Below are 24,475 nucleotides of genomic sequence, written 5' to 3'. Positions count from 1 at the left end.
TGAAGACCAACAACATGCACTACTTTACTTAATAATATTTCATTATCACAAAACCAAATTTGGGCACCAGGTCTTTATCTTTAGGCATGATTTATATTTTTCAGGCCCCAAATATTTTATTAGTAAAGTTAATGAGCTGTGAAAATATGCCTTCATTGACCACTGTAAAAAGGATAAGAATTATATTGCTTGAGGTAATATTTGGCCCCTAGGTTGGTACCTTTAGATGGTAACCCAATTTTGGGAGGACCAGCAGAGATGGAAAGAGCTTGATGGATGGAATTGGCAGGATAATAGCTTGTTTAATTTATTTCACCTAGTCAGGACTCAGACAACAGACACAGCAGTCATGCAAGTGGTTTTCTTATGATACATTTTTCTTTGGGACCACTTAATAAATGTCTTTGTAGTAAGTGAAATGGGACATTCAAAGTCCTAAAATGTGCTATAATGCTACACACATATTAAAAGAAGAACGCAAACTAATTGATGAATGGTTTATACTCAAAAAATCAAATGAAAATAGAAAATTGTTTAGTGGAGCCATCCTTGTCTAAACACCTGCATGATTAAAATTAGATCCATGCACAAACGTAAGAAAATAATGCAATTACATTTTTGAACCAAAAGATGGTGATGTTGAGAAAATAATTCACTAGATCGGGGAAACGTGGTATTTTAAAACAACACATATTCACTAGCTTTCAAAGAGGTTTTAAAAGTTTCTGTCATACAAATGCACTGTAAGCTAATGAACTGATATTTACTAAGTGAAATAATTCACAATGAAGTTTATTAAGAAGTAACCAAATATTGTGATGTGTGGTATTGTAAAATGGCAATCTATGTAAAACAATTCTCCAAAGTAATTACAAGTGAAATTACACAACAAATGGAAGATTATATAATAATATAGATTTGTATTCATAATCTAAAATTTACTGAATAGATGTTCCCCATAAATGTTGCTATATGAAATACTGCTGTTTTATGACACTATATTAAAATGATTTTACAAAGGACTCTTATGATTTATTTTTGGCCAGCCTAACTCTGGGTTCAAAATGCACATATTTAGTGAAATTGTCAAATAAAGTGTTAAAGTGAAGGTTTTGTACATTATACATAAATCTGACAGTTACTTCAGTTAATGATTCAGTTAAATAAAAAAGCTGGAAAAATAAATATTATCTGTAAATATGCACATGAGCCTACTTAGAATGTTCTAAACTTTTTAGAACCATTTAGATTATTCTTAAAATCCGTAACACAAGTCATATATGACAGATTTGTAGAAGGAATACTAAAGTAGCAATGCTGTACCATTAAATACTTAAGCCAAGAATAGTTTTTATTCCACATAAAAGGGATAGTTAAATCAGGAAAACAGAGGTTAACTGCAATTAAATGTCACTGTAACTTAAATATTATGTATGAGTATATTCTTACAGAATATCAATCAGAACATATCAGTAATGTCCTAACTATTCATTTTTGTAGTGTGAAGTCAAGCAGAGTCATAAAAAAAGTTTTAATATACTAAAAATATTTTTTTTTTCCTTACTGACATAACTTTCAATAGCAATAAGGTTATATGGCTGTCTTGTTAAATACAGTAAATGTAAAGAAACAGTGTGAAGTTATATTTACAGTACTGAGACTTAGAGCAACTAATACTTCAATATTATCAGGAGAGAGGTGAAATAACAAACAGAGCATGTTGCATTGAAATGCTATGAGACACACTGAAGCTGGAAATTTGCAGCAAAAGAAAATAAGTAAATGTAATGAGCTCTTCTTTATACTAAAAAGCTAAAAGGTGTAATTTCAGCTCTTAATTTGACTACATACCTTCAATCCGAGTTCAAAATACTATGTCATTAGAAAATCTTATTATCTGAAAACTTGAAAAAAAGACACAGGGAGAACATGCAAACTCCACGCAGGGAGGACCTGGGAAGTGAACCCGGGTCTCCTAACTGCAAGGCAGCAGCGCTACCACTGCACCATCGTGCCGCCTGCATAAGCAACAGATTACAGAAAATAGACCTTCATCCTGCGCAATGTAATGCCACAGTTTTCACACTATAACAAGCCATACGCACATTGTGTCAATCAAACACATGTAAGGTGGCACTGGTAGTTTTTGCTTTTCATTTGCTTTTTTTCAGCAACTTATTTTGTAATTTTATTTTCTGTTTTGAATAGGTTCTTAACTGGCACTACCAAGTACCAAATACTCTTGTGCTGCATTTTTCAATTGTTTTTTCTGAATTACCTTTTATCCTTTTTAATGTTGCTGGGCAAAACTATCACAGGTATTGTGATGCTGAATTCACTAATTTACGCTAGTATAACAATAAACTAAAGCAGTTCCTCATAATATGAAAACAAACTGCATTATTTGTCTTTACTTTCTGTGCTGCAATTATGTGAATTGTAAGATTATTTTAGCAGTAGTTTTAATTCACACCCTCTCTATGACCCACTATCAATAAGTTTAGGAAGATTTTGAATAACTTCATTCAAGCAAGTTAAGACATTCTGTCAGTGATTATGAAATGTCTTTCACTAATAATAATGTGCACTGAGACAACAATAAGGGCAATCAGGTATTATGCATCATATCTGACTAGGCTGTTTTTACGTACATTTAATAACACCTCCTCAGGCATGCAACTCATCAGATATTTATTCTGCTCTCAACCTCCTCCTCCTCCTCCTATGATGTTCTAGGTCTCGGCCACAAAAACTTTCTACATTAATCCTTCTTGCCCCCAGACTGCGTAACAAGAGTCCTAAGCCACTAGTGAACAGGGAATATAGGCCATCTTTTTTACCCTCTCAGGTCCATAATTAGTACCAACTCCATAGGATGTCCAGTACATTTAAATTTGAATTTAAAAACATTTGGCTACATGTCTATAATTTTTAATAAACTTTTCACTATTTTGATCTTTTAGCAAGGTTTTCATTAAAATGTATTTTTAAGCTCTGCATATGATTATTTAAACAATAGTTTAACTCAGAAATGAGTATTTCAACAACATTCAAACAGACACGTACCTTGGCCAGCATTTCCTGCAGCTGAGTGACACTATTCTGGACTGTTAGGAGCTCCGATCTCAGCTCTGTACAAACAACATCAAGCTTCTCCTTCTCACAATGTGCTACCTTCAGAAGGTTGTCTAATTCAGAGTTGTCACTTGCACTGTGCATTGCCTTCAACTCAGTTACTTTTTGCTTCTCAATATCCAGCTGCACCTGAAACCTTCCATTTTCTAACTTTAAGGCTTCTGTTGTTGATTTATAGCCGTCGAGCGTTCTAGTTATTCCAATCCTAGCCTCCTTTTCAGCTTGGAGTTGCCTCTGTAGGCATTCATTCTCGTCTCTCAGGTTTTTGATTAATCCTTGGGTTTCCAGATGCTCCTTCTCCAAAGATCTCAAACTGCTGGTGAGCTGTTGCTGAATGTCAACCAGCTTCTCTCGTTCAAACCTGGAACGTTCCACCTGCTCTGCATATCGCTGTTCCAATTCATTAATCCTTCCTGTCTTGTCCTCTGCCTCCTCAGACTTGCATTTTTCCTGCAATTGTGACTTCAAAGCCTCATTTTTTTTCATCATGAGTTCCATTCGTTCCCTCTGCTGGTGCAATGAGCTTTGTAACAGGGACTTTTCCTCTGCCAATCTCTCATTTTCAGCGGTCAGCTCCTGAATTACCTGCTGCTGATCGGACAGTTCTTGTAGTGTTGCTTGCAGTTCCTCAGCCGTACTGTGATGACTCTCCTCCATTTTCTGGATCTGTTCTGTAAGGCTTTCCACTGATAGCTCTCTGGTGTTTTGTAGTGGTTGCTGATTTGTATAGTTTTTGGGTTTATTGGCACTGCTACTGTCAGACTCCGTTCTGGAGGAGATGTCCAGTATGTTTTCAAACTCAGAGGAATCTGGAGAAGGAGAACTTTTTGCTAGATCGCTGCTGTTGGATGCAGATTTCTTCAAAGGTGATTTTATATTGTGGAATATGACCCCATTTATTGGTTGTTTGGTAGGGCTGCTAGCACAAGCACTAAGGCTGCTGTTGGTCCCGTTGCTGCTTGACACAGTAGACTGCTCATACTTGATCAGCTTTTCCTTCAAACCTTGATTTTCCTCTCTAAGTCCAGCCAACTCACGCTGGAAAGTTCTATTTTTCTCACGCAGCATTTTCACAAGGGCCTGAGGCTCAGCTGGTTCTGTTAACAAAGTTTCAGCTTCTGGAGAGGATGTTTCTGCCAGGCCTTGTTCTTTACATCTTTTCAGTTCACTGCGCAACCTACTAATTTCAAACTCCTTGGCTTTAGCTTCAGCCAGAAGCTCCTTCACTTGACACTCCAGGAGTGCTTTGTCATTTGACTCGTTTTCTGCTTTGGATTTAATGGATATGCGACTTTGCTTTGCAAGTGTTGAAATACTTGATGCACTGGCATTAGTCAGCATTTTCCTATTGCTGGTTGTTCTGAACTGGTCTCGCAATGACAGTCTGTCTCGGGAGATCGGAGAGGGCAGCTCCCTTGGGGCGGGGATGCCAGATCTCTTTGATGGCTGAACCCCTGAAAAAAGAAAGTTATGTATGTTGTGTAAATGAATAAATGTTGCATTTTTTACATTCTTCCGAGCTCTCCTATCCAGTAATTATTTATATGGTGAATACAACATTTTCTGAAAAAAAAAAAAGTATTTCCAAATAGATGCATGTACAGTACAGTTCAAAGGCTGGACTTCTGTTGCCTTATTTTATGCATTCATTAATAAATGTTAAAGAAAACTATTTTGTACTTTAATACTTGAAAGAAATGACTGCTAAGAAAAGCATGCAAATACTTAACAATTATTTGTAGGTCTGATATCCAAAATGAGTACTTTTAACAATTATAAAAAGATTAGTTAAGGTTAGGTGAATCGGAGTTGCGATACTGGCCCTAGTGTGTCTGTGATGGACTGGTACCCAGTGAAGGTGCTGTTTCTGACTTGTGCCATAGGATAGGCTCTAGCTGCCCAACAAGCCAACATTGGATGACTAATTCAAGTGGCATTTTATGTTTCTGATTTTGCTACAATTGTTCCTCTTTTACTGCCCTTGTAATTCACAAGGTTCTACTTGTTTTCCTGGTTTTGAACTCTGCTGTCTTTTTCTTCATTTTGTCCTTGCAAACCTCTCCCAGTCATCATTGTTTCTCACAGTAATCTTCTGGTGTTTGCACGTACCCATTAGAAACACAAATCATGACAGACTTTCATGACCTCTGCAATCAGCAATATTTAAGTGAAAAAACAGACCATTTTAAGAAAATTAATTTTAAAAAAAAGGTGTAATAACTTTGTTGCATAATAGTGCAAACAATTTACAATGGGGCTTACACATCATTACTGCATGGATACAAATGGAAGGAAAGTATATACAGTAACTCCATTGGGAACTATCATTAGAAACATAACATTCATTTTCACTAATATGCAGATGACACCCAGTTATACCTTTCTTTTAGGCTAAATGATGTTTCTATGATGCTATCCTTGATTAATTGTCAGTGAGTTAAAGAGTGGATGAATGAAAAGTATTTGTCACTGAATACAGAAAAAACAGAAATACTAGTTGTTGGAGGGAATAATGCTGACTGCCACAACATTTTGCTACTCTGTAACTCACTTGGAATCACCATTAGTTTAACCAAATCAGCACATAATTTAGGTGTTATTTTTGACACAAGCATGTCATTTAAAAGACACAATCCAAAACTATCCAGAACGTGTTTTTCCATTTTAAAAATGTTAAAAGATTGAGACGTTTTCTAAATATGCAAGCTACTGAGAAATTAATTCATGCATTTAATTCTAGTAGGACAGACTGCTGCAATGCATTATTCATTATTCTTTATGCAGCTTTCAGTTGATTCAAAATGCTGCAGCAAGAATTATTACACAAACCAGAAAATACAAACACAAAACTCCAGTTCCCAAGTCCTTACACTGGCTCCCAGTTAAACTATGGGCTGATTTCAAAATCCTCCTTTTAACTTATAAAGCCTTGAATAGCCAAGGCCCTGCTTACTGAATTGAGCTTATCATTACTTACAGGCCAGAGCGCAGACTGTGGTCTCACGATGCTGGCCTACTTAAGATCCCAAGGAAGGGGAGGTCAAGCTTTTAGTTACAGGACCCCAAACCCGTGGAATGATCTGCCTGCTAATTAATATAAGAGATGCCCTTTCAGTTTCATCTTTTAAATCCCTGCTGAAGAGTCACTTATTTAGTCCACCTTGATGAGCTGATGATTAGCTGTGCATATTGCATTTCTGTTTAATAGTCATATGTACAGAAATATAAGTATCACAATATTTATAAACCGTTACTAACCCTCTATTGTGTTTCTCGTCTCTGTATCTGGATGTGGCACTTGGTGCCACTGCTGTACTGCTCTTATGCATATAGAAAAGTCATCTCAGATGGAGTGTTGAAATTATCAGATGGAAAGATTCTCTCCTCAGATTAGACAGCCACTACAGACTCTTCTGTCAAAAAACCCAGGAGTGCGTAGTTGGCCAGTTGGTGGCAATCTTGAGCACTGTGACTTTATTTTTGACTTTGATTTTAATCTCCACCTTTGTCAACTGGCCAAAATTCAACAATTAATTGAATTAGTAATGGTTGCCAACAATTGAAAAATGTTTAAATCAGTTTCTACCTTGTTCTTTGTCTGTTTTAACAAATCTCCATTTATATGTGTACTAATTCTAAATTTAGTAATTAGTATAATCTATACTTGTATTTTAACTGAAAATTGTTTACGGCACTCTGTGCTTGCACTCAGTGAAGAGCGCTGTACAAAAATAAGTTGCATTGCATATACACACTAAACTATAACCATTATCTTATATTAGTACATAAGTGCAAGTTGATAATATGTAAAATTATTATTTATGTATTTACAGTGGATTATTTGTACAGATACTACTGACAAGTTAAAACATTAAAAGTTACATTTCTAAGAATGAGCATACTTGAAAAGGCAAGGAAATTATCACTGTTAAGGGTTCACTTTGAGATATTCATTTTTTGTTTTCATATTGTAAATATTGTTTTCACACTGTAAATGTGACAATAAACTATAATTTAATGATACATAATAATAGATTTGCCTACAGAAAAAGGGAAGAATGTCATATACCTGTTATGCCAACGTGACCGCTTGTTGAGCTTGGGAGTAGAAAGGCTTCTGAAATTCTCTACTCAGTACTTTTTCAAAATGTCCCACATTAACATTGTCCCATGACCAGTATATTCTTTACATCAACACAACAAATACAAAGGCGTATTGCCATAATTACAATGAAGAGCCACAAAACAGCACCCTTTACAAAGAGCAGGCAATAATAAACAAAGGCCGCCCTGTGTTTTTAAAGACAATTAAACTGCAGTCCACAGGCACTAGCAGCTTCTCTCCCCACCACCACTGAGCTCAACCTACGCACATCAATCATTTTAGGACAACACAGTTTCCCAGTTATACTGGTAGAAACTGTGTGACTGTCAGTAGGATAGTTCTAACCACAAGCCTTACTACATTCTTTAGCACCTTGACTCTCACGTATTTTGAAGATCTGTCCTTTACTATTTCCTAAAGGAAACCTCTAATTAGGAACATACGGTACTTGCAACTTTGAACAAAAGAAACGCAGAATAAGAAAAAGCTACAAAATAGATTTATTTTTCATTTAACAGCAGTTGGTAGCATTTCTGACTCACAGCACTTGAACCCTTTTAATTTCCTGCTAGGCTGCATTCTTTGTGAACTTTGAGTTTTCTCCAAAAGTTGGTTAGAGATTCTTCTATAGCCTCTGGTTTCCCTCCGCAGACCAAAGATATGCAGTTACTTTGTTTTCCAACTCTAAACTGGCTTAGTGAATATGTCAATGTGGCCAGTGATGGACTTTCATCCCATCGAGGGCAGACTCTTGTCTTAAGCCCATTGCTCTTGAGAAAGGTATCAGCTACTCACTACTATACTAGATTATCAGCTTCAGAAAACAAAATGAGGCTGAATATTTAAAATAAAAATTGTTTCTCTGGTTATATTTAGTAAGAACATGTCCAAAATAGCAAAGGAATTGTACCAGAATGTGTGCACTGGCTTTTAAAACTCTCTTTCCTAATATTTAGATTCTTTATAAGCACTAAAGTAATGGTTCCTGAATGGAGTACCAGGAAGAATGTGGTTAACCATAAAAAAGTTAAAGATTAGCTAATAAAATAAACAGCGTGGCCACCTTTTCTAGTTCTGCTGGAATCATTTGTTTTGAGGGAGATTCACACTTTGCACCTCACTAATGAAAAAATCTCTACTTCTGATGATCATTCCTCACAAATACAGTTCAAGCAGTAGTTGCTAACATATCATACATACACACATACATATGTCATCAGACCCAATTTATCATCACAAGGATCAGAGCCTATTATTTCAGAACAAACAGGAAACAACCTGGAGGAGGATGACAATTAATAGCAGGCACAGACATGCATACAACCACACTCACCTAAACCAAAAAACCTAACCTGCACATCTTTGTGGATATAGGAAATAAAGGTATTTTTATTGTATTATTGTTACGTATGTTAAGTATGTGTAAGCTCTCTGAGCCTATTAACAGCCCTATACTGTAATTGTTTGGATTCGTTGGCAAAACAAATCTTCCTAAGCACCTCACACACAAATTTATGCTTACTACTGCTATTACATACTACTTTTATTACATACTGTCATCCATCCATTGTCCACCACTTACCCGAGGTCAGGCCGTGGGGGCAGCAGCCTCAGCAGGGAAGCCTAGACCTCCCTCTCCTCGGCCACCTCCTCCAGCTTCTCTGGGGGGGACCCCAAGGTGTTCCCAGGCCAGCCGGGAGATATAATCTCTCCAGCGTGTCCTGGGTCTGCCCCCTGGCCTTCTCCCAGTGAGACATGCCAGGAACTCCCAAAGGCGTTCAGGGGGCATCCTAACCAGATGCCCGAACCACCTCAACTGACTCCTCTCAATGTGGAGGAGCAGCAACTCTAGTCCAAGTCTCTCCCAGATAACTGAATTCCTCACCCTTTCTCTAAGGGAATGTCCAGCCACCCTGAGGAGAAAACTCATTTCGGCCGCTTGAATCCGCGATCTTGCTCTTTCGCTCGTGGCCATAGGTGAGGGTAGGAACGTAGATCGACTGGTAAATCGACAGCCTTGCCTTTTGGCTCAGCTCTCTCTTCATCACGACTGACCGTTGCAGAGCCTGCATTACTGCGGATCCCGCACTGTTCCATCTGTCAACCTCCCGCTCCATTCTTCCCTCACTCGTGAACAAGACCCCGAGATACTTGAACTCCTCCTTTTGAGGCAGTAATGTGTTCCCAACCCGGAGAGAGTATTCCACCCTTTTCCGGCAGAGAACCATGGCCTCGGATTTAGAGGTGCTGACTCTAATTCCCGCCACTTCACACACAAGGCTGCGAACTACTCCAGTGAGAGCTGGAGGTCACTGTCCAATGAAGCCAACAGAACCACGTCATCTGCAAATAGCAGAGATGCGATTCTGAGGTCACTGAACCAGACCCCCTCTGCTCCTTGGGTGCGCCTAGAAATTCTGCCCATAAAACTTATGAACAGAATCGGTGACAAAGGGCATCCCTGGTGGAGACCAACCTCAACAGGAAACGAGTTCGACTTATTACTGGCAATGCGGATCAAGCTCCTGCTCCTCCTATATAGTGACTGAATGGCTGCTAACAACGAGCCTTGTACCCTGTACTCTTGGAGCACACCCCAGAGGATGCTTCGAGGGACATGGTCGAATGCCTTCTCCAATTCCACAAAACACATGTGGACTGGTTGGGCAAACTCCCATGCCCCCTCCAGGATCCTGGCCAGGGTGTAGAGCTGATCCAGTATTCCACGGCTGGGACGAAATCCGCATTGTTTCTCTTGAATCCGAGATTCGACCATCGACCGAACTCTCTTCTCCATCACCCCTGAATAGACCTTACCGGGGAGGCTGAGGAGTGTGATCCCCCACCACCCCAGTTTGCCAATCCAGAGGCACTGCCCCCGATGTCCATGCGATGTTGCAGAGACATGTCAACCAGGACCAGAGCCTTGAGGAACCCAGGGTGAACCTCGTCCACCCCAGAGGCCCCGCCACCTAGGACCTTTTTATCTACCTCAGTGACCTCCGCCCCTGATATGGACGGGCCTGCCCCTGGAGCCCTCTTGCTCTGCTTCCTCTAAGGAAGACATGTTGGTGGGATTGAGAAGATCCTCGAAGTATTCCTTCCACCGGTCAATAACGTCTGCAGTTGAAGTCAGTAGGGCCCCATATCCAATGTACACAGTGTTGGTGGAGCACCGCTTTCCCATCCTGAGGCGCTTGACGGTTTGCTGACCGAAAGTCGTTTTCCATGTCTTCCCCAAACTCCTCCCATGCCTGAGATTTTGCCTCTGCAGCAGCCGATGCTGCCACATGATTGGCCCGCCGGTACCCCTCAGCTGCCTCTGGAGTCCCACTGGTCAACCAGACCCGATAGGACTCTTTCTTCAACTTGACAGCCTCTTGAACCTTAGGTGTCCTTCACCGGGTTCGTGGATTGCCGCCACGAGAGGCACAGACAACCTTGGGGCCACAGCTCCATTCTGCTACTTCGACAATGGAGGCTCGGAACATGGCCCATTCAGACTCAATGTCCTTCACCTCCCTCAGAATGAGGCTGAAGTTCAGCTGGAGTTGGGCAGTTACAGATCGTTCTGACCGGTTCCTCTGCCAGATGTTCCCAGCAGACCCTCATTATACGTTTGGGTCTGCCTGGTCTGTCCGGCAGCCTCTCCCTCCATCTGATCCAACTTACCACAAAGTGGTGATCAATTGACAGCTCAACCCCTCTCTTCACCCGAGTGTCCAAGACATAAGGTCACAGATTCATACTGTACTTATATGATTTCCCTACCCAAGGAAACTTACAAGTTTAGTAAACTGTACCATTATTCAAATACATTTTTTAAAACGAATCACAAACACATTAAGAGACTTGTTCAAAGTCAAATGGTGAGCTGGAGACCGAAACTGAACTGACAATACTGGTCCAGTGTGCCTTAGGAGCTACATAACTTATCCACCTCAAAATCAGCAATGGTCAAGATGTGTGAAAGTAAATATTTCAACAATTTTCATTGAGGTGGCAGGATAACTTTTTATAACTGAAGAATATGATCTTCAATAATAAAATGCAAATAAGAAGAAGCCACTCATTTTGGAAGACTATTTGTGCCAAAATTAAGTGCAATCCAAATTTTTAACTACACTGCAATGTGAAGCATATGCATGTGGTTCATTTCATTTTGGAATGGTTTTATTGTGTTATAATTAAAAACATATCAACCAAATGACTTTTCACTATGGCACACAATTTTTGTCTCAATTTAAAACGCAATACAAAAGCGTACTTCGTTTTAATTCATGTCCAAAAACTGTGTGTCATAACTAAATGAAAAAACAAACCTATTGCATTTCGCTTAGCGGTTGCTTGAAGTGTACTGTATTTCGATTCAAGACCACACATTAATCATTACAATACCAAATATGATCAAATGACCAATCATCATCAAAGACAGAATATATTATGCATTAAATATAAAATGCATTTTCAGTCAAAATATATTATAAAAGCTTTAAGATTCTTTAATTCATTTTAAAATAAATACATTTTGAAAAAGAATTTTTTGCACAGTACTGAAAATGCAACTTACAAGGTATATTTATCATCTACTGAAAAACAAAGAATATGTATAAATAAAAACACTCCAGGACAGCTTTTCTTAATAAAAATTAGAGAAAGATGAAAACCACATAAATAATGGAGCATAAGAAAATAAATTTATAAAACGTAATCAATTAAGTTTTTTTCACCCCAGCATAAATACAACAAAGAGGTGAAGTATTTCTTGACTTTATATTCCATCCATCCATTATCCAACCCGCTATATCTTAATTACAGGGTCATGGGGGTCTGCTGGAGCCAATCCCAGCCAACACAGGGCGCAAGGCAGGAAACAAACCCTGGGCAGGGCGCCAGCCCACTGCAGGGCACACACACACACCCCCAGTACACACTAGGGACAATTTATGGATCACCAATGCACCTAACCTGCATATCTTTGGACTGTGGGAAGAAACCCAGAGGAAACCCGCGCAGACATGGCGAGAACATGCAAACTCCACACAGGGAGGACCCGGGAAGCGAACTCGGGTCTCCTAACTGTGAGACAGCAGCGCTATCCACTGCACCACCATGCATTATATTTATAGCCAATATCATAATAACAGAAATTAGAATATAGAGGACTAGCCAAAATGCCTGATGCTGCCCGAGTATATCTATAAAATCAATTAATGAAAAAAAGAAAAGGTTTATGTGTTGTCTTAAATGATAACCCAGGTGTTGTTGCTGGCTGCTCCATCAGTCATTCACACTGCCTCCTATCACTGTGGCTGGTATCATGAGATGACAATTTATTCTTTTTGGGTCTGACTGGATCTCAGAATTGTGGTAACTCCTTGCACCATTGTAACCATGAATACTGTCAGGTCTTACTCATCCTCTTAGTTCAAGGTTCTTAAATTATGAAGAAAAGCTGACATAGAAGGAGTTAAACAACCACCCTTCAATATTCCTTTGTGCTTCACTGCACTTCCACTTTCGATCAAGCCTCTCCCAACACCCCACTGCAAAAGCACAAGGTACTTCTTTTTATAGTACAATAGATAAAAGCAGCATGCAACATTTTGAGAATTTATTCTTTTTAGATCCGATTGTATGGAGGAGAATTTGTGCCAAAATGAATTGTAATCCAGCATTTTAACAACACTGAAAATAATAATTATGAATATGGTGTATTTCATTTTAGTATGGCTTCATCTGAACTAGCATGGTGCTGAGGTATCACCCATTGCTTGGCTGCACTCAGGTCCTAATCTGAATCCTGAGTTGGTTTGTGGTGGGTGCGGCAATGCACTGTATCAGTGCGTGCTATTAACCTCTTTCTCTCTCTCTCTTTATTTTATCAAAATTAAAAAATATCAACTAAATGACAGGTTGATTTTCACTACAGAACACAATTTTTGCGCCAGTTTAAAAAGCAATAAATAAGCATATTGCACTTAATTCATAGATTAATTCTTAATTAATTCTATAGATCATGTGTCATAACTAAAAGTCAAGCAAAGTAAACATATTGCATTTCCATTCAATACGCCAAAAGCATGCCAAAACATGCAGTACACTTTGTATTGCATTTTAAACCTTTAAAAATTCTGTGCTGTAGTGAAAAGTAGTTGGTCATATGCTTTATCTGTTTCTAATTATAACATGAAAAAGCCATGTGAAAATAAAATGTGCCTTGTGCATATTCATTAATTTTCAATTTTGTTAACATGTTGGATTCCATTTATTTTTGGCATGAACAATCTTCCATATGATTGAATTCCAGAATCATGGTAACTCCTTCCTGAGTTGTAACCATCAATGCTGCCTGACTTGCCCTCCTAGTTCAAGATGGACAGTTCATGGTGCTTAAATTATGAATAAAAGCTGACAAAGCTGGAGTTAAACAACAACATTTTGATTCACCTTTGTGATGCGATGCACATTCACTCTTGATCAAGCTTCATTCAACACTCATCTGCAAAAGCACACAATATTCCTTCTTATATTACAGTAGATTGAAGCAGCGCACGGCATTGCTCAGGTAAGTAATGTTAAGCTGTAGTCAACTAGTCTGGCAACAGTCCGTCTGAATGTTTCACTTGTTCTAAGCCATAAGGTAGTACTTTTGTTCAAAGTGTAGCGCACAAGGAAAAAAAAAAACGGAACGCAAGGGTCAAAGGTTTGGGTTCCAAAGTAGTCTTGTCTGTATGGACCTAGAGAGAAAATATGCAAAAGCCTAAAAGTGCAACCATTTTATGCAACAATTTTATGTGACGTTTATATGTAATGTTTTTTGTCAGGCTTTAACTCAGGCTTATTTTAAAACTTACATATATATGTTTGGTATCATTCTTTTCAGAATTTATTGCACGTTAATGTGATGTTGTTAGATTTTCAGATTCTTATTCCGTTTTTAAAGTATAAACTAAAATATCAAGAACTCACGTCCCGCAAGACAAGACTTTGTGCCAACAGATTTAATCAAGCCTGGAGCCAGAAATAAAAGACAAAGAGTAGATAACAAAGACAGCTGCTTTACAGGCTTTAAAATGTTCGAAGCGCCGCGCGAGATGCATATCACGCGACACGGTAGCAGCTGATCAAGCAAAGAGGAGGTAAAAAAAAACTATCTGTTTCTCTTTGTATCACCATTTAAGATAGATAGATAGATAGATAGATAGATAGATAGATAGATAGATAGATAGATAGATAGATAGATAGATAAATAGATAGATAGATAGATAGATAGATAGATACTTTATTAATCCCAAGGGTTTCGGAGGAGTGACCGCGTCTCCTTGGGGTGCGTTCAGCCCCCCTCTTCACAGCACAAGCAGCAGAGATGCGAAGTGGCTGACACATAGCGCAGGCCACAGGGGTTGATGAGCGAAGTGAGCAGTGGGTAAGCCCCCAAGTGTGTATATATATATATATATATATATATATTGTGAAGGCTGGTCCAGACACAGACAGGCAGACACGTTCATTTTTCCCACCACATGTTTATTTACACAGTCACAAGTGTACCTCAAAAAAACCCCACAAGTCGCCAATGTCCAGGCCACATAATGCCTTACTTTCTTCAGGCCGCCTCCTTGCCTCCTCCAGCAAGCTCAGTCCACTCCACTCCCGACTCTCGCCCCTTTTATCCACACCCGGATGTACTCCAGGTTCGCCCCAGTATGGCGAAGTGCCGGCTGTATCCCTGGAAGCACTTCGGGTGTCCCTGCTCCTCTTCCCCCCAGCACTTCCTGGTGTGGCGGAAGTGCTGAGGTCCAGGGCTCCAAAGGCATGGGGGTGCCCCCTAGCGGCTCCCCATAGCAACCAGGGTGGCTGCCCCCACATGGTCTGAGATGGGCGCACACCCTGACAATGTGCCTGACAATATATATATATATATGGATTTTATGACCATAGTGATTCTAATAAAAATATTTTAAAATGTTTTGGAAGCATGAATCTGTAAAAGTACTTCATTTCAAAAGAGCAAATTTCAACAAACGTGAGTAAGCCGCAAAGAAATAAATTTTTATGTGTGGAAATAGCAGCAACAAATCAGATTTGGTAATGTACATTACAAAAAACATTTCACAGTCAGAATTTGAAGTAACAAGAAATGTAACAGACCTTTTCAGTGAGTAAGTATGGAAATAAGAAATAAACAGGGTGCTAAACAGGTGCTTGGGACATGATACCAATAAAAGTGCTTGGTGACAAGAGCTCTGAGGGAAAATGTGTGCTGTGACAAACACATACAACTATCCATCCATCCATTATCCAACCCGCTATATCCTAACTACAGGGTCACGAGGGTCTGCTGGAGCCAATCCCAGCCAACAAAGGGCACAAGGCAGGAAATAAACCCCGGAAAGGGTGCCAGCCCACCACAGCCCCAAAAATGTTTGAACATATATTTAAATATAGTGTAACATTTATGTAATTCAAAGATATTGTAACAAACACATTTCCAAATAGGTTATGTATAAGATAATAGGTTGTGTTTCTCTTCGAGTGACATGTTTAGTTATCACACATTTTGACACCTTTACTTTCCAGTAAACACATCTATCTTTTTAGTAGTAAATCAAAAACAATGAAAGGTTTATATATCATAATTGAAATTATACTTGTATGTGGTCTGCATATGCAGGAGAATTGCAGAGGTGCTGAAAAACGCTCCTGACTCTGACTTTGGAAGGCTTTAAAAGTACATCTTCACTTCCAGAATTAGTATATGCCAGGTTTCAAACTGTTTCTTTTATAGGAAACATTACTGCTGTAATTATTTGGTAGTTATTCATTTGTAGTATTATATATCATTAAAATACACCCTCATCTCATATTGTACATAGTGATTGAGAATATAAACTAGAGTTGTGCATCGTGTCTGGGATCATGTGAAACTCAAAGTAAAAGGGATACAAGAAAACACTAAAATATTACTGCCTTGAATATGAACAAAAACATTACATTCTAAAAAGTCTTTCTGATGTATGAAAAATGTAAGTATAATGCTACTACTTTTATGATGTTCAAATCATATTGAGGAAGTCAAACAGGCAGCTGTGCAAAGGGCAATCAAAACTGGCTAATATCACACAGTAAAAAAGACAAGGACTTCAGCTTTTTGGGACAGGTTTACATAGGTTTTAGATTTAAATGGTAAGGAAGTGAATTATCTGAGCAGTGTTTAATACTTCCGAGCCAAACCAACCTGTGCTTCAGAGAGAAACAAGATATGCTCTCTGCCAGTTTTAAGCAAGAAAATTAACAAATAGTGCAATGACATTTGGTCATATGACTTTACGGCTGGTGAAGGCTTTCTGCAGCTTGCTGAATATGTCTTTGACCAAACAGCTCTGAAATGCAGATGTTACCATATTAGGGACACTATGAAACAACTTTGATGCTTGTGTGTTCATAATGAAGAAGGAACTTACTCTATGGTATACATTTTCCAGAATTGCCACTAACAGTCATCTCTTGTCCCCCTTAGAGAATTATTGCTGCAGGTCATAGTGGAGTAATGTCAATTGCTTAAACTATTCATAGTGACCCATTGTGAGACACTTTGCAAACCATACACGAATACAATGGTGAATCACGACTCTTTGTGACCCAAAACAATGCAACCTGCAACCATAGTTTAAGAAACTATACACTAAGTAATCTCAGTGAATGCTAGCTTTGTATTGATCATTTTTTCAGTTATAACATAGGGCATAGATAAAGAGTGGATACAAATTAATTTCAAACAAACAAATGTTAAGAGACATTTCTTCACACTAAAATTGTATATACAGTATGGGGGTTAAGATGTTTTGAGTATGAAAAATGAAGAGAAACACAAGTAAAACCAAACACGTCTATTTTTTACATATAATGTTCACAAATTTTTCTTGTGCCTCTCAAATAAAATTTAATTTGTGCTTCTCAATCTCTCTTCTGCATCTAACATGATATCTTCAATATCGGTATAATGTTTGCCATGGAGTAGCCTTTCAAATTGCAAATTGGTGAACAGACGATACTTATGCAGGGTTAAGTCTGTTGAATAGCTGAAGTGTGGCATCTCCTTGAATTTACTGTTTTACAGAGCACCCTTTTTAACCTTTAACCTTTTTCAATGCAAGCAGGAGGTATTGTTGTGAAGCTGAAGGAGATGGTCGACAGATTTCTTTGCTGCTTCTCCTCAAATGATTGTCACAAATGAAACAGACAATAAGTGTAACATTGACTAGATGTGTGGGCCTTTTGAGAGATTTAATATTGACTACATCTTCAAGATCATAAAATTTAAGCACATGATCTTGGTAGCACTAGCCTTGACCCTGAATTTGCTTGAAGTTGAAGAGTCACAAACATTTTATTGTTTCAGTTGTTGGTTTATAGCAGCGTATCTAATTTTGAGGATAGGCTTTGAAACATTTTTCAAAAATTGTTCCAGACCAACTCAAGATTCTTGGAACACTGCAAATAGTGGCATTTCAAAAGTCAATATTATTGGGACCCAATATGCACAGACAGAGCCAATGCTTAATGGTTTATGATGAATGGGCTCGATTAACCCATAACCAATTCCTATAATGTCTTTCTCACATGCTGTCAGTCTTCGATTGTTAGTTATGTTTTGCTCCAGAGAGGCAACATTTTCTTCTGTCAGTGTCAAAGCCTCACAAGAGAGATGCAGCCGATCTCTTAATTGTACCATATAAAGGAAACTAGCCTTAGTACATAATGACTAGGCTAGAATTCATCTTTAAAGATGCCATAGAAATATAAGGATTTTGGATTTTTTGGCATGCATGTTGACAGGGTTCTAAAAAAAGAAAAATTGGGGCTAAAGTCTTTAATATTATATGCCACTTTAATCTATATAAAGAACCATTTTAGAAAGATTCTGAACCCTTGTGCCTTTCTTCATTGAGCAGTAGTTGATTGTTGAGTTTTATGGAGTGTCTTCTGTACCTACTGTACTTCCTGTGTTTTCACTCAATTGGATTGTGCTTTGTTATTATATACTGTTTCTTAAATAAAAAAGGTAGAAATAAGTGCTTTACAAATACACTTTTTATGTCTAGAAGCAAAATGTTTTGATCGCCCTTTTTTCATGAAATAACTTAGTAACTAACACGTAAGTGGCACCACGCATTTTGGAAATATGCTTTGCTCGGTGAAATGACCTTTCTCTGCAGTATGTTTACATTGCTGCAACAAAAGGGCTTTAGGGAAATAAAGTGAGAATGTGTAGTTGGACAGATGAACAAACTATACTTTTAAGTTTTTTCCCCTTGCAGCTTCCGCCCGACCAACTAATCTGCTTCAGAAACTGTAATAAAGCACATATGCACTTTGTGTGAAGGCATGAATCTCTGTGGAGGCTGACTCAATACAATTCTAATGCCAAAAAAATAATAAAAAAAAAAGTTACTTCAGTTTACAAAGGAAGTGACATCATCCTCTGGGAACATATTGCATCAAAAATGTCTATATACAGATCTCCTCCCATTGACCTAAACATAGAAATTGTAACTTCAGAATCAAACACTTTATAATAAGATGATCAGAACCACCTGACTGAAGAGATTTAAATCTGCATATAATAAAGATAAATTTTTTGACATTAACTTCACCAAGTGACTAGAGCTGGAATGTATTAAGACACAAGCTTAAAAATGTGATAAACAAAATGGGTAATAAATAAAAACATCAGTGATGCCATTTGAATTAAAGTACACTACAAACTTTGAATGACTATAGATATGGAATTGTGTTAAATACAGAAAGCAGGAAGTCATATAAGGATCCTTTTATGATTTGAAATGGCAAAAGGATCCTACAGAGATAGTGCTGAGATCAATGCTCTTAAAACTCAAAGAACAATTTACATGAAAAGGGTAATACAGTGGCAAAGTACTTAGGATTGTTACCTCACAACACAATGGTCACCTCATCCTGTTCTTGACTGTTGAGCCTACCATGCAGGGTTTACACTTTCTCCCCGAGTATGTACGATTTCCTAAGCAATAATGAGGCTGATTAATTACTTCAAAGGGGCACCAGAGTAAATAAGTGAGGCTGAGTGAATTAGAATACAATACAAAGGCCTTCCATCAAAGACTGCTTTTACGTCCTTGCATGATGTTTTGCCCTAATAGGCTCTGGTTTCATAAGACACAGTAATGGAAACGAAAGGTTCAAAACATGAAAAAATGATTGAGCTTAGATAACCAATGATGTCGCTGCTGGTGTTTGAAATATATTTAATAGTTATTTAATCTTTTTTAAAATGTTATTTTTGGGACTTAATACTGAAATATGGGGTTAAAAGAATTGACAAAATAATTTGGGCAGAATTATTCTAGCTTGCACCAGATGCTATCATGATAGGCTCTAGCTCACTACAACTATGCCATGGATAAAGTTGGTTCACAAGATGGCCTGTTTGTTTGGCAATATTTTTATTATACTAGGAAACACTTTGACCTTCAGTCATCAAAGAAAGGTGGTTCATGTGCTTCTTATAAAACATAGCACCCAAGATCACAATGGCAAAGGCGCCATCATATCTTTTATGCCCCAACAGTGAGTATGAAAAGTTCACAATGAAAATGATTATTCAGCCTGTGCAATGTGCTTCACTGTCAGGACATGTTACCAGTGTTCCTTTACTGTCTCATATGGCTGTGCTGCCATTTGGCTTGAGAAGGACCTGTAGTCCATTTACATGGCAGAGGTAGCCTGTACTTCCAATTTTTAAGGTTGTGTATGAATTTCTTATACAATTGAAATGTTTTGTTTATGCAATGAAAATGTTTAGTCAGTCTGTGTAATGTGCTTCACTGTCAGTAGATATCGCCACTGTTCTTTACCTCTCATCCAAGGGACATGGCCACGTAACTGCTTGCTATAAGAAACACCAGAACCCCAATTATGTGGCCGAGATAGCCTGTAGCTCAAATTCATGGGTCATTGTATGCATATCATGTTATAAGCTCTCAATTAAGACCAAAATCAAGATTCAAAGCTCAATGAACAACCTCTAGCATTTTATATAATGTCACAGGTGGCTGGGTGCGGTCAGCAATCAGCCGCATATTTAAGGAGCTGCCGCCATGCAATCAAGGCCAGAGTCGGGTGAGGAGGAAGACGAGGTCGGTGCAGAGGAGGCGAGGAGAGGCCCAAGTGTGATTTGTGTGAGAAGAAGAAAGTGGCTATTGAGAGCCTGGGCTTTAGGAGACTGTGGGGCTTGGTGGAGGTGCACGTAAGACTTTGTATATAGTAGAACTGTGAATAAATGTGTGGTGATGGCTGAAACGGTGTCCGCCTGTGTGTGTCTGGGCCGCCCTATTTCACAATATATATATAAAATATAAAATATATATATTAATATATATATATATACACATACAGTGAACCCTCGTTTATCACGGTTAATCCGTTCCAGACTCTACCGTGATAAATGAATTTTCGCAAAGTAGGATTCTTTATTTATAAATCGAATATTTTCGCAGTTTGAGTATAGAAAACCTGTTTATGACCTTCTAAATACGTTTTTTAACATTATTAGAGCCCTCTAGACATGAAATAACACCCTTTAGTCACCATTACACTCGTATTACCCAATATATTAGTCAAAATAAGAGAAAATAAGACATATTAGACGTTACAAATATCATATTACTAGGTGCACTCGCCTTTTAAGGCGACCGACTTTTATCCTCAATTTTTGTGCGCTCCATGTGTACATCAGGCATGTAAGTGTAGGGAATGAGAAAATCAAAGTGCCCATTCATAACATCTCCCGAAAACCTAAGTTTTTTTTATCCCCTCAAGTGCCTGTCCAAAGTCGTACAATGTCGGCCCGAGTCTGTACCGCTAAAGACGGAGTTTCAGGCACTAAATAAGCTATAGATGAGAATAAGCAAGCACCATCTCCCCTGATATTTACTACGCGGTGAGGCATTTGTACTCCATCAACATTAATTATTTCCAGAGACATAATTTTGTCTATTTTTCCAGCGCATCGCGCACAAAAGCAAGGGAACGATGACAGCACCAGAACTCTGCTCACATCGCGTTGCTTCGTACCAAAAGCCGCAAGTAGTAAGTCTGTAATAAGCGGAATACCGCTACGCTTTGCACTCACGGGACGGAAGGACAATCCTGAATGCTTTTATTTAGTAGATTATTGTACTGTACATTTAATTGCACACAACCACTAACCTATGAAGGCACGACCTCAGTAGGAAAGTCTTCAGAGGTGGTGCAGTATCTTCAGCAGGTGCATTGTTGTCTTGATCTTGATAGGCAATTGCTGGCACTGTCTTTTCATATGCGTGAGGAGATTTTTGTAGGGTATTGCCATCTTTAATCATATCCAAGAGTTTCACCTTCTCCTGGATAGTAAGCATCTTCCTCCGGCGCTTAGTTTTATTGTCAGAAGGCTTAGAAAAAGCAGCACGTTTAGGATCCATCGTAGGGCTTAGATAAAAGTTCTCAGAAAGTGCATGCGTAGTGACGTAAGCGTGTATGAGAAAAAAATCGCGATAGAGTGAAGCTGCGAAAGTCGAAGCGTGATATAGCGAGGGATCACTGTATAGACATATATAAATAAATAAATAAATATATATGTATATTAATTATAATAAAAAAATCTTGGGACGAGACAAGACAAATCCTGCAACGAGACGTGACTTTTTGAAGAGACCTTTTGGAAGGAAGCCCTGCGAGATTGAGACTTTTACCATGAGATTCTTTCAAGTCACACCCTACTTACATCTATTTTCAAACAAGACCATGGTCATCAGGTGCATTCCGGCACTTAACCTTGACAGACACCAATCCATTAAAGGGCTTACTTATGAACACACACACAAAGATCCAGTTTAGAATCACCCATTCAGCTAAATATGGCAGAAAGAATCGATGAAGTCAAACAAATTAACGTGAAAATTCTCGATTGGTTACACGGCAATTTGGTTAAATGTGTATCAATAGCCTATGCTGGAACAGTTGGTGGTGATTGTGCAGAAGATGAAAACATCAACTTAGAATATCCCATAGAATATCTACAAGCGTTAACACCGTCTAGTCTTCCACCGGCCGAATTACTGTTGACAGAAGGATGTATCGTAATGTTATTGCATAGTTTATGTATGAGTGATGGACTATGCAATGGAACAAGATTAGCTGTATTAAAAATTAGTTGAACAATTGTAACATACAGGTGACAAGAAAGGTAATTTTGTACATATTCTGCGGGTAACATTAGACACCAAAGGAGATCTTGATATGCCATTCGTATTAAAATATTTACAGTTTCCCGTTAGAATAGCTTTTGCTATGACAATTACAAGGACAAAAATTCAAAAAAGTTTTATTTATTAGAGAGAAAGAAATGATACTTACTCATGGGCAGTTATACGTTGCATTGTCACAATGTAAATTCAAACACAATATCAAAATTCTTTTTTTTTTTTTTGAAGTTTTATTAATTTTATTGCAATCCATACAAATCAATCAATTTTTTACAAAAGTAAAATTGAGTTAAGAACAAATCGATCCCCACCTCTGAGAGAGAGAGCGGTATCAAAATTCAATTCTATCTTAAAGGAAAATTAATTCCAAATATTTTTTTAACTGAAGTTTTAAAGTAAAAGTGAAAATAATGCAAATGTAACAATTCCCATGAAAATAACAATCTCTTTAAATTGTATATCCAGTTAACCAAACCTGGGGGTTGGTGAGTGAAGCAAGCAGGGGGAGGTATATATATATATTACATTACATTTTAAAGCTTCAGGAGGTTATACTCTTTGCAATGACCAAAGCTCCTAGTAGAAGGGATCCACTAAAAATTAACTTCAACAGTAAGTAGTATTTATATTTAAATAGTAAAACAATTTATACTGTATATTTCAGATCTATTCTTGTATTTTGGATGGGACAGTGGAATAAAACCTGAAGGTTTCTTGCAAGTGGACAGAGAGCACTTCAAAAGGAGGAAATGCCCCTCCTAGAAGCAAATACATAGGTGGTCTGTTTTTCTTGAAAAGAACTGATTTAGATACATATTAGAATCAGATGTGTTTTCAACAAAGGAGCAGCACAGAAAACAGAAAGAACCAATGCTATTTATAAAGGACCACAGGAAATTCTGATATAATTTATTTGGAAAAGAATGTTATGTTTCCCTTCACTGACATCTTATTTTCAGTTCAAGGACACTCACAGGTTCAGGGCAACATGCTGATCTTTCAGGTCATTTTTATTTTTGCTTTGAATTCTGCAATGCATTATAATGTGTTACCATAAATTTTATTTTATAACCTTGTAACTAAACTTCAGAAATTATCATTCTTAACATCACTTTGCCTGTATATGCAAGATTAAATACTAATTACTTGCTAAAAGTTACTTACTCTTTGTTCTCCTTAAAAATGTCAAAGAAAGAAATTTTTCAACCTACTTCTGAATATCAGGACAGTTTAAACATCAGGACAAGTCAAGTGAGGTCAGGTTGGGGTTATGCACTGGTGCAGTTCATGGCTGCACCCACCACACAACAAAACAGCTCTGGATTCTAGTTGGCAACCCTCCAGGAAGAGACACAGTCCGGTCCCACCCTCCAGAAATGGCCATTTATCTGCCGTAGCCAGGTGTTACTTGGGTGTTCCCTTGTTCTGGTCCCACCACACAGGTCCTCAACAATGAGGATCCTGTGAACCAGATCACCTTAAGGAAATCGAGCCACATGGCCATAGTGCCGTAACTGACTGTCCCATACAATGCAGGTAATGTGCCTCATTCAGGATTCCATGAGCAACCAGTTGTTCAACACAAAGTCAAAACAGCGGTACTCAAGGATTCTCTGAAGAGACACGGTACCAAAGGAGTCCAGTCTTTGTCTCAGGTCACTGGATTGCGTCCATGTCTCGTAACCATATAGCAAGACAGGAAGCACCAGGATTCTAAGGACTTCGTCCTTTTGCAAATATATTGGGAGCACCACACACCCCTTTCCAGCGATCTCATGGCCACTATGCTCTCCCAATCCATCTACTGACTTCATAGGACGAGTCACCAGAGACATGAAAGTCACTGCCAAGAAAAGTAAACCTCTCAACAAAGTCAACACTCTCTTCGCAGACAGACACACTGCTGATGGCTGTGCCCAAGAGGTCATTAAAGGCCTGGATCTTGGTT

At 38.4% G+C, this 24,475-nt stretch overlaps 1 protein-coding gene across 5 annotated transcripts in view; it reads right to left on the bottom strand.

The window, feature by feature from the left end:
• Positions 1-24,475, bottom strand: part of specc1 (sperm antigen with calponin homology and coiled-coil domains 1) — a 299,764-nt gene that overhangs the window by 155,679 nt on the left and 119,610 nt on the right. For all 5 annotated transcript variants that reach the window (XM_039757048.1, XM_039757051.1, XM_039757049.1 and 2 more), the window contains one exon: positions 3,067-4,589. In XM_039757048.1, coding sequence (XP_039612982.1) covers positions 3,067-4,589 — 1,523 coding nt within the window. The remainder of the gene's footprint in view (positions 1-3,066; positions 4,590-24,475) is intronic.

Source organism: Polypterus senegalus, chromosome 6, assembly GCF_016835505.1.
Source record: "Polypterus senegalus isolate Bchr_013 chromosome 6, ASM1683550v1, whole genome shotgun sequence".
Classification (NCBI taxonomy): domain Eukaryota; kingdom Metazoa; phylum Chordata; class Cladistia; order Polypteriformes; family Polypteridae; genus Polypterus; species Polypterus senegalus.
Note: the sequence above shows the minus strand (reverse complement) of the source record. Positions and strands in the feature narration are given on the sequence as shown.